This window comes from Leucopleurus acutus (genome assembly GCF_964270905.1).
Source record: "Leucopleurus acutus genome assembly, chromosome: 6".
Lineage (NCBI taxonomy): Eukaryota > Metazoa > Chordata > Mammalia > Artiodactyla > Delphinidae > Leucopleurus > Leucopleurus acutus.
In genome coordinates, this window is record NC_139149.1 from 31,398,613 (window position 1) to 31,410,627 (window position 12,015).

Below are 12,015 nucleotides of genomic sequence, written 5' to 3' on the forward strand. Positions count from 1 at the left end.
GCCCTTTAGCAGACCTCTGTGTGATGTGAGCAGAGTTCTAGTCAGGGAGCATAAATCGTGCCTCGTACTCACAAATACACAAGTAACCCCTCCCCTTCCTGCTGTTTTCAATTACTCCGATTAATTTATTTCCAAACTTTTGGCACCCCTCTGCTACAGGACACAACAAACAAATTTACAGTGAGTCCCAAATTAAACATTAATGCAAAATCTTCTAGCCTCAAATTTCATTTGGTTCAGTCACTCTAAAATTTAATAAAATGTTAGTATTTATTTCATATTTAACTTATTCCTATGCATAATGTTGAGTTTTGTACTGAAATCTTGGCGCCAAATTAGTAAAGGGGCTTTTGACAATGTGAATGAAAAATGGACTGAACTTAAAGTCACACACAAATTCGATTTCTGCACATGCATCTAGCAAATGTCTACTAAACCTGCAGGTAAGCTCTTTACACAACAAATAAATTGGTTGAGATCTTTTGCTTCAATATCTCATTTAAGCATTTCTGAAATTGTAAATGCCCAAGCTCTGGATCTCTTTTTATTTTAAACTAATGTCTGTTTAGTATACATCTTCAGTTCTTAATCTAAAGACATACCATGTTTGAAAACTAAGAAAACAGGTTATCTTTTTAAATTAGTTGTAACGATCATGTAGCATTTCCAAGGTAATTTCTCAGGTTGGGGTGAAGTATTTCCTCCATAATGCTGCAATGTTGTCTGCAATATAAAGTAAATAGTGTCTAAAAGGGTTGATTATCCCAAGTTGCTTTTTTGGCACTAGATGGCCTGTACAACTTAAAAAGAAACTCAGTGGAGAATATTTGGGGCTAAGCTTAACTTTGGAATACAGATTTGAATATTAAGTTTTAAAACTAAACTTTGACTTTTTCTCAAGGTAGATAACATAAAAGAGAGCCAAAAGAAAAAAAGAGCAATGAAAAAAAATTAATGGAACCAAACCCCGAAACAATCTCCTAGTAACTTAGGCCCTAAAATAGCTCATTCAACTTAGTATACTAACAGATTTCCTTTAAGCACTGTATACCTATCTTCTTTCCCACAGACCCTCTGGGCTCTAATATTTTTTTCTTTTCCATCAGTTTCATAAAACCTCTCTCCTTGTTCTTTCTCCTACCCTCACTCCCTCTTTCCTTTTTAACTCCAACAAGAACTCAATAAACCCAAATGGGTTTGTTTTGTAGCCATAAGCAACCTTTCCCTGAAAATCCAAAGTTGTACAATTGCCAAACTAGTGGGGTTTTTTTGTTTTGTTTTTTTTGCGTTACGCAGGCCTCTCACTGTTGTGGCCTCTCCCGTTGCGGAGCACAGGCTCGGGACACGCAGGCTCAGCGGCCATGGCTCATGGGCCCAGCTGCTCCGCGGCATGTGGGATCTTCCCGAACCGGTGCACGAACCCATGTCCCCTGCATCGGCAGGCGGACTCTCAACCACTGCGCCACCAGGGAAGCCCCAAACTAGTGTTTTTATTGCTTGTTCTGGTTTATGTTGTTTAGTTGCTTCTGCCTCCAGCCTATAAATCACACTGTGATGGGTACATAGTAGGAGCTATAACATTTATTCAATGAATGCATGTGGATAAGTACAGAAGAATAATCCAGGGGCCCTGATTGACCAAGAGGAGCACCCACTAGGTCATAAACTCTTACCCAGTAGGTCCCCCACCATTTGTCACCACCCCTTTCCTTTCCACAGTTGTCTTGGAACTTCCAGGGAGGGTAATGAGTACAGCCGATAGCAGCTGTCTTAACATTTCATCCAATTAATCAAATATTCATAAGTAGTAATGTGACTGACAGCACAAATTCTTCTCAATCATGTCAAGGATTTGGGGACAATGAAAAAGGAGTTCTTCCTTAAAAACAATAAGAATTTCCTCAAGGGAAAAAAAACAAACAAACTCATATGAGTCTTCACATACGCCAATGCTCATTTCTTCTGCTTATATTGGTAGAAATAACAGCAAAATAGTTGCTGCCACGTTTACCAGTGCTTGGAATGTTACTAAGTGTATTATTTTATCTAAACCCTCAAGAAATACTGTGAGTCACTCTACTAATTCCATTCTGCAGACACGGTACGGGTAAATATGGGTAGTAATAATTCTGAAATAAAGGGAAAAGGTAATAAAAAGGCAAGCAATATTGCAGAGTCCACACGTGACCATTACATGCCTAATATCATGAAACATTTCATACAAATCAACAAGAGGTGATGCAAAACAAAATGCATTCATTTTCAAAGAACTTAGAATGTTAACTCTCCCAAGATGATAATTTGAGGCTTATCCTTCTAATATATTGAATGGTGCTGCACTCATTGTTATAGAAAATCTTCCTCAATTAAAGATGTGAGTCACTCCTCATCTACAATGCTACCCCCTTGTTTGAACTACCAACATCTCTCCTGCACAATTACAATAACCCTTTAACTGTATTTACTGTGTCTCTGGTCCTTTTTTATTCAGTAGCAAGCACGATCTTGTAAATAATTAAGTTGTGTCATGTCACCTCTGGTTAAACATCCAATTGCAGCCTATTATAATGAGAACAAAACCGAAGTGCCTCACTCTGACCTGCAAAGTCCTAACTGACCTACTCATAAATACCCCCTTCCCCACTCCTCTTCTCTTCCATACACAAGCAGTGTACTTTAGGCACACAGACCTTCCTTTCTCTAAGATGTCAAAATCATGACTTCCTCTCAAGGGTTTATATGGGAAGTTCCTCCCTCAGAACCATTCATAGCTTGTTCCTTCACATCACTTTTATCTCAGCAAATATGTCAGCCTTCACAAAAAAAGGCCTGCTCTTGATTACATGATGTTATTTTTCTTTCTTCTTAGCACAAAATATTATGTATTTGTCACTTTGCTTATTGTCTGTTTCCTCCTTCACTGAAATGTACACTAAAATGTAAGCTCTGACAGACTAGTTACATTGTCTAACTTGCTCACTTGCCTCTTTCCCAACCTCTAGAACAACTCCCAGCATATCTCTGCTCAAATTTGTTGAATGAGTGAATAAATAAATGAATGACCACCAACCACATGGGTTGCTTCGGGGATCATATGATTTCAGGAGGAAAAAACCAAGAACAAAATTAAAGGGTCCTGAAAATGTAAGGGATTTCTACTGCTATTAGTAATATACATTAAGTTAATGCTATAATTAATGAAATAATGGATATTTATGTAATGTGATACCAATGCACGCTATGTTTTCACATACATTGTCTAACTTGCATTCGTGGAAGGTGTGAAAGACACTGCTAGGTCTCTCCAGAGTTGGTTGGAGCAGTTTTCTGTAAACCTCTGGTGGTGTTTTCACAGGACTCAGATTAAAATACATACAGGATAAAATCCTCATGCCCTTCATAACCTTATGATCTCCCAGCAATGAGAGCATCAAGGGGAATGGAAAAAAGTCTTAAGATTTTGGTTCTTACACTATCAGGATTAATTTCAAAATACTTGACAATATCACCAGCAAGTGAAAACAGAAGTAAACATCCTAACATGGGAGAGAACTCTATCCAAAGACGGACAGTTCTAAATTCTACTTATTTTTAATGTTGGTCAATGTTGGATAAAGTCACTATTTTTTCCCCCAAGTAAGATTTTTACGCCACTAGTATTACAGGCCATCAGCAGGGTGCTGGTGAATTGCTAGCCTTTTTGTTAGAATGACAATAATATAAGGACTCAGCAAAAGGGCCTGAATTCTGAGTTAGTAATTCTATCTATAAATCTTAGTTATTTTTTAATGAAAAATCTCATAAATATGGATGCCCAGAAGGTGTGATTTATAATAGTTTCACCTGACAAGGCAAAAATCTCACCCATGAGCTGGCATCGTTATCACTGTACTTTCAGAGCTTAATTATGAGACAATGCCTTAAAAATTAATAGAGTTGAATAAAGTGGAATATTTTAATAAAGCATACCTCCTATTTTAGCATGGTAATATACCAGTAAAATATATCATTAAAAGCTTTAGAAAATGCACGCAAGGTCTTAGATAATCTAAAAACCAAGTCTTTTTAAATCTCAAGAATTTATATTTTAGTAAATGTTTGAGGTTCCTAATTGCCTCAGTTACCTGATCTGTGTGGATTGAAGCTTCAAAAAATTCTTACTGTCAACGTTCTCTCTCTTAGCATCTTTGTCCTTCCTCTCCTTATACATCCTAATTTCTAAAGAAAACAGTCATTCTAAACTCATTTCTGTTATCAGCCTTATCCTACAGTTTTTCTTTTCCACAAATATCTGAAAATACCCCAGGAACACGCAAAGCAAGTAACCAGAACCAAGTTTTACTTCTCTCTTCTCCCCCATCCCTCCCCATTTTTAGTTCTCTTTTCTCATTTTAAGAAGAAAGGGTGAATATGAACAAATTGTCATTAAAGAAAAACTCAGTGGTAGCAAAATTCTTAAGGAATTAATGTATTTGTATTTCTAAAGTTAAGCCTGCTTGGAAGTTGAAGGATGTCAATGCAATGTGGAAAAGTTAGGACGGAATGTCCTATTGATTGTAAGAATAAAACAAGAGACAGTCTGTGATACCTTGACCTTACCTAAAGAAGAAATGTATTCTTTCAACTAAAATGAGGTCGTGTTTCAACAATACCTGTCTTTGGTCTGAAGGCTAAGCCAGCCAGGACAATGAGGTACATGCATCTCAGGAAGAGATGTCTGACTGTTAATAAGAATGCATTGTGAGATAAAATGGAACGCTGGTATCTTAGCAAGGCAACACACTCTATCTTCTTCAAGAAGTTTTTTTGTTGTTTTTTTTTCTTTTTTCTCTTACTTAAAAAAGTTAGAAGGAATCTCATATGAAAAGGTACTTTCTCAACTTGTCTTCTATAAAGGACATAGTTATAATGTTATTCACATGTAAATGGAAACTCATATATACATGACTATGTTCAAGCTTATTTCTGAGAAAAATAAGGTTAAACAGATGACTCTACAGTAAGAATATTTTTCATTGTTCCTGTAGTTAAAGAAACCTTTGACAAGTCTTGTATATTTACAACTACTTCGGAATATTTGAGAAATTCCAAATGTAGATAATATATCCTTATTCAACAAATATGAGTGGCGGAGTTACTGAACAATATTAAGTAACACCATCATTACCAACTCAAGCCTTTTGCCCTGATGATACTTACAAGAATCTGACCTACTGGGAAATCAGCAACAAATGAGTGGGCCCATTTATTTAATCAAGCCATTGCATTTTTTTTAACCGCAACTGGACATCTAATTGCAGTGCAGACTGAAACCAAGTTAATGTGACTGCATGAAAAAGTTATTACAGTCATATTAAAAAGCACACTAAATGCTGTTGCCCACTTTATCACTGCAATGATTTCCACTATATATTCTGTATTGAGAGAGGGTCTTGACTTTGACTTTGAAATATATTTTAGTGTTGTAAAATATTTTACAAAATGAAAAATAACTCCGTTAATAAATAAAGCCAATAAAGAAAAATAATAATTTTCAATAAAGTAACATTTGTCTGAATAGGAGTAAATTCAGAGCATGTATTTATTCATATTCTAATAGTGTTTTAAACTCTTATGCTATCCCATGATATAACTATATAATTACTCCCAAACATATTTAATTTGCCTGTTATGATAGGCACAATGACAGTGGTACATCTGATTTACTCTACAAAGTGTAGATATGAAGTATCATACATAAGTCTTTCAGGGAAATATGTTGTTGTTGTTCTTCCATAACATTTAATTTTAAGCGTTTTATGCAACATCAGTTTTACTATTTTACCAGAACCGACTGGCTACTATCTAACAGTTTGATTCTCATTTAGTTCCTAGTCAGTTTAACCAATTTGTTTAGTCAGGAAACTCAATCAACATAATTGGGTTTGTATAGAGAAGGTCTAAATCAATAGGATAGAAAGAGAGAAAGAAACTATATTTTGGTGTCACTGAATTCAAAACAGAGTAATAAATAATATATACTTTCTAACTTGGCCTTGTAGTTATGCCGGGGGGTGGGGGGGAAGGGAGGCCACCAAATCATTTATGAGGAGAAAACATAGATCTAAAATTGTGAACCCAGTTTATAGCAGAAAAACTTCTAATAGAAAAAAAGCATATAAATTTTGAAGGTGTAAGCTTACTTGTTCTGATGTGTTGCAGAATCTTCTGAAGCCTTCATTCCCTTTTCTACAATACAGAGGGTTCAGATGTAGTTGGACAGATTAACAATTTGTTCAAATGAGGCAGCACAGAATAGCGACAACAGTGATTGAATATTATTGCAAGCACAATACTCTTCAAAAGCAAATGAGATTAAATATACTCATTGGCACATATGTGAATTAGTACGAAAAGTAACTTTTTAGAAACTCAAATTAATACTTAGAGATATTTTCAAGTTTTTGTAAAGTTTAAATAATGGAACTTTCTTTTCAAGGAACTAAAGGCAGCTAAAATATCTCCTTCTAAACAAAACAGCTGTAGAGTGCCCCCAAGGCTTAGATTTGTGATTGCTTTGTTGCAATTTTGTTTTTATGCCTCTTAGTCAACCGGTTGTTTTACAGGTAAAATTTGGAGAATAACAATCCATATGAAGATATAAAGCAACTCCACAGAAGAGGATAAAAGTATCACTCTTAGTTGTTTGATTGGTTAGAATTATTTTGCCCTCCCTTTCCCACCAAAAAAAAAAAAAAAAAGAAAAGGAAAAAATGATTTGTGCTCTCTATGCATCAAGGTAGGTTTTGGTCACTATGTTTAGATTAAATACAAAGATTCGGATTTCTTCAGAGAATATAAGGAAGGCTTTTTGAAGTAACTAGAGTAAACATGACTATTTCCTGATAGAAATTTGGTCCAGTATATTCTGGCTAACTCACTATAAAAGTAGTCAACCTTTTGCTCTACTTTTCTTTAGCAGTCCAGCTACTAAAAACATTGTTTTAAATTATAAACATTGGGTACAGCATAATTACAGACATTTCAAAGGCAAATACATTTTGACATTTATTTCCTCCACTGTATGATTCTGTTACAACAAATTATGTGTTAAATGGAAATTCATTCATTAGAATACTGCATGTTTGGAGTTGAAAAATAACTCAAAGTTCTTTCATTTCATAATTTTGTTTTTCAAGGAGGCAATCATAACAAAACTAGACATATACTGTCTGGGTTTTTTTAAAAATAAAAGTTTTGTTTATAAATCTATCTGGGACTTCCCTGGCGGTCCAGTGGTTAAGACTTCGCCTTCCCATGAGTGGGGTGCTGGTTTGATCCCTGGTCGGGGAGCTAAGACCCCACATGCCTCGTGGCCAAAAAACTAAAACATAAAACAGAAGCAATATTGTAATAAATTCAATAAAGACTTTAAAAATGGTCTGTATCAAAAAAAATCTTTAAAAATCTATTTCCAATTTTCAGGTTAAAGTGGTGTTTTTACAGGTTTTTATGCACCAAGGAAGCCATTTTAAAGGAGATATCTTCTTTAAAGAAGGTATATCTATATAACAGGTGGGTTCCACTTACTGCTAAATTAGTTTAACTAATGACATCATGTTGGGACAATCATTTTTAACTTTTAGTGTTAATTCTACTTCTTTGAATGTAGCCATCTAGAATGAAGATAAGTGTTTCCTTTGTACAAGAATTGTTTTGACAGACAGCCTCAGAAGATAGAGAAATGTATCAATACATCTGCTTGGTACCTTTTACTACATAGAATCCCTACAACTAGGAAGGAATTGAAGAAAGAGGAGGTGACGTTTCACAGAAGATGTAAAAATTAAAAGCAGAATCGTGAAAAAAACTATCATAGGATGGAGGGAAGATACAAAGGTCCCTCATCATTGTAATCCTTATAAAAGACCAAGTCATGTTCAGTCCAGGTGACTTTAAATAAAGCCTATCTTTATGGTACACCCTAGGCTCTGAAAAGAGACTGACAAGACAAGCAGCAAGAAACTAATGTCCTGGATCCAATACACTTGGAAACTAAAAATCTCTGCATGACTCTACCGTGAATGGTAAGTAGCATTTACAAAGTGTCATCTCATTTTTAAGAATATATTAACTATATCACTCATCCACCACCCTTTCTAAGAATATTTCTTTTACATTCACTTTAAAAACTCACTACCATTTACCAATTCTAGCACAGTTAACAACATTTAAGTTTTCTGCAGTATTCTCATGTGTCTCTCCATTCTTTAGGTTTAATTGTATCCAGCCTCACACGGATGGAAGTTTCTTTATTTGTATACTGTAAACATTTCCATATGATATTTATTATGATATCAGAGGAAAACATTTATCTTAAGAAATTATTTTGTCTAAAGGTTTACTTTAATCTCTTCTTTAAGGAACACTAATTTGGATTCAGCCTTTTCCTAAAGTGTCATTTGGCCTTCTCCCCCATCCCCCTTCTCTTTCCTTCTCTTATTCTGTTTTCTGTAATTTACATTCTTTCTTCTTTCAACACATTGAAATTTTTCTTTTTCTATTGTCTCCTTTCCTTTGTACCATTTTCAGTTTGAGCTAGAGAGAGAGAGAGAGAGAGAGAGAGAGAGAGGGAGAGAGAGAGAGAGGGAGAGAGAGAGAGATGAAAACTCAAAGATTATAGAGACCTCTTCAAAACAAAACTTTAATATTTCTGGAATATAAAGAGACACGGCTTGCAGCTCATTCTTCTTTGAGTAGAGAAAGATTAAAATTTTGACATACATATGATTGCCAGCTTTAGATGGTTTTATAGACATATACATTTAAATGATTAAATGATTACAAGAGCATGAACTTTAATTATTTGGAGATACATTTCCACAGTTTATCAGACTCAAGAATGTAAAAGAGACTAGCTTTAGTTCTCTCAATCCCTTTTCTGCTCAGAAAAGTTGACAATTTAAAATATACCTCCTTTAAAGTCTTAATCCTTATCAAGCGATACTTTGATGTGATATGACATTGTTATATGACACATTGGTTGATTCTAAGTGAACATGATTTATCCTCCACATTCTGCTGTTAAGAGTTACAAAGATGTTTCCTTTTTTCAAATGTGATGAAATCTAATAAGAACTGACATGCACATTAGCTTATCTGCACCAAAATCAGTGCAAACTAAGAAAATAAACAACATAGAATTAAAGGACAAGTGGATGTGCATAAATTGAATACAAGCATACAGTTCAAGTATTTTTCTATTTAAAAATTTTTTTTGAGTTTATACTCAAAGGGAAGAGAAACATAGGTAGAGGGTAATATAACCATTTCTATCTAGTTCACACAGTTTAAGAAGCTACCCGTTACTCAATACTTATTTGGAGAACCTGAAAGTGTTTTCTCATTTTCTGGCATGAAGCTAGGTCTTGCACTACAAAACACACCTGTGTAATTCACAAGCCTGTTCTAGTCTTCAAGGACAACTGACATAAGCCTGGGCAGAAAGCTACATCTCATTAACCTCTTTCTTGAGCTTATGTTCCCATATCTTCTGTTTCAGGATTTCAGTAAGAGAAGTTTGTCATAATGCAGCAGCACTTTCTTTTTTAATTTTCAACCAGATTGCTCTTTTTCTCCCCCCTTTTGCCAAATAAGACCCACCCTTTTCACTTTTGATAGCTAGCTGTGGCATTTTTAGCTCTTTTAAAAGTTGTGTTAAATATGTGTAATGGTGGTAAAGTGTTGGTCTATAACTATTTTTACTTGTGTTATCCAATATAGTACTTCTGATGCTGACATGATGATACAATGGGACACTATTTCAGTTTTAGGAAAAAGTAACAATCCTTTTCCATGTACCCTGTTTATATCTTAGCTATCCCTCTCCCTATTGGAACTAAATTGACACCAAATTCTAATCCTTTTAATTATTTATTTTTCTATCTCAGAAGAAGTTTGGGGGTCTATATATTTATATTCAGGTATTCATTCCAATCATTGTAGCAATGGCCCTATTCCTCACAAACACATACAAAAGCACTGAGGACTTAGTTCTACATGTGGTCAAATTTCTAGAGAATGGGGACTCACTCAGAAAGAGCCCAACAGCAGCAGTCTGCCAGTGCCATTCTATTTTGCTAGCACACAGGACTGAAAAGCTTCATTCTGTTCATCTGTTCTCATCCAACTTCAAACATTCTTCCTAAGAAAGGTTGAGAGCTGATTGTTCCAGATCAAAGGCATCATTTCAAGTTAGAGCTATGTGCTTCCATTTTATCAGTATAGTTTAACTATTCCACACCAACTTCAAGGCAAGTTAAGGCAAGTTCAGAAGCCAAATGGTTAGATGGCAATGATATGTTTAAAAGACATATCAGTAAATGTCAAGACTTTCTAAAGGAACTCATATTAGTCTCAGTACCGGTAAATGAAATGACAAGTGTGGGTATGTTATAAAGACTATAATCTGGTTGCCCACAGCAGGTTGAATAGAAACACTACAATTCATTCCCCTGTTCTTTCCTATAATGAAGCAATAATTTTTAGTCAATTCATAATTCACTTCATATTAACACAGTCACTAAATCTCCCAATACAACCTTTTGCCTACTTGCTTGGCATTGAGATCTGTACATTTTCTATCTTTCTTACTTCTTTTTTTTTCTAATTAGCCCAAAAAACAAAATGTATCAGTTAATATGAACTCATGCTATGATTTAGAAAAACAAACAAAAAAACTAGATCTATGATACTTCTGATTTTACTTTAAGCAGTTAACCATTCCAATGCCAACGGCCCAACTATTCATCTATTTTTTTTTTTTCTTTTTTCACCCGTCCGACTGTTGTCAAAGATTATCAAACTTGCACAGGGATTCTTGGGTTTCCAGATCAAAGTTTACAAAATCCAGATTTATTATAATGCCCACCTCCTCTCTCCTTTCTGCTCTGCTCGCCATACCCATTCCCATTTAAACTTGTACCATTCATCAGCTTTTCGGACAAAAAGCAAGGGCAAAACACCAGTGGTGGGTGAGCGTCTCCAGGCACCAAGAGCTGTGTCACAGACCTTCAGAATCAAAAAAGTCAAGCTCAAGCAGGTGCCTGCGCCCAGAAGCTCCCCGAAAGCGTTAGCTTCTCCGATGATGACCCGAATCTCTCCGGAGTCTGCCCCAGAAAGGGGCTACAGAGAGGAAACGGGCTGGAGTCGGCGCTTTCCCCTCTCCACAGACCCTGCGTGCAGCAGGTAAGGAACTTAACCCTGGAGATAAGTTAAGGGAGCACACACTTAACGCGGAGCCTCCGGAGCCCGCAAAAGCTCGAAGCCAAGAGAGTGAGCGCGGAGCGAAGTCTTGAAAACGCGAACGCTGATCCCAACATCTGCAGCGCTCGGGGTGCGCGGGCAGAGGCGCGCAGTCAAGTGCAAACGCTCCCGGGGGAAACGAAATCAGGACCCGCAAAGGGCCAAAGGAAAAAGCTGTGGGAGAGCCGAGGACTCGGGTAGCTGGTTCGGAAAGCCCTCACCGCACTTCTCACCACCACCCCCACCACTCCCGCCCCGAGACCGGCGCACAGTGGCCCAGGGTCCCGGGGAGCGGGGACGCAAGGACTTAACTTCCACACACATTTATCTGCAAGCGTCGCCCAGCAGGAAAGCCAAGGAAGTCCGGGGGCAAGGAAGGGGGTAAGGTGTTCTCCTTACCTCGGTCGGCTCCCACGGTCAGCACCTTGGCGACAGGCAATAATCCCGAGAGAGTGAGTAAGGCGAGGAGAAACTCGGACATCGTGGTCGCCCGGCGAGGAAGCCAGCGCCGGAGACTGCTCGGCTGCACCCTCGGCCAGGCGGCGGCGGCGGCGGCGGCTCGGAGCCCCGAATCGAGCAGCGTCATTTACAAATGTCACTCGAAATTCTTCAGCTCGGTGAGCCCAGCCAGTCCGCCTGGAGCAGGATGTGGAAGGTGTACGGATGCGCGCGTGGGGGGAGAGAGAGACTGTGTGTGAGCGCGAGCGAGCCGCTCGTGTGTCTTGACTTTTC

General features: G+C 37.2%; 1 protein-coding gene across 1 annotated transcript in view; it reads right to left on the reverse strand.

Moving 5' to 3' along the window:
• LRP1B (LDL receptor related protein 1B) overlaps window positions 1–11,779 on the reverse strand; it is a gene marked incomplete at its 3' end in the record, with an annotated part of 1,833,965 nt that extends 1,822,186 nt beyond the window's left edge. Inside the window, exon 1 of the mRNA XM_082841888.1 lies at window positions 11,683–11,779. Coding sequence (XP_082698014.1) covers window positions 11,683–11,764 — 82 coding nt within the window. The 5' untranslated portion in view covers window positions 11,765–11,779. The remainder of the gene's footprint in view (window positions 1–11,682) is intronic.
• Window positions 11,780–12,015: the final 236 nt, after the last annotated feature.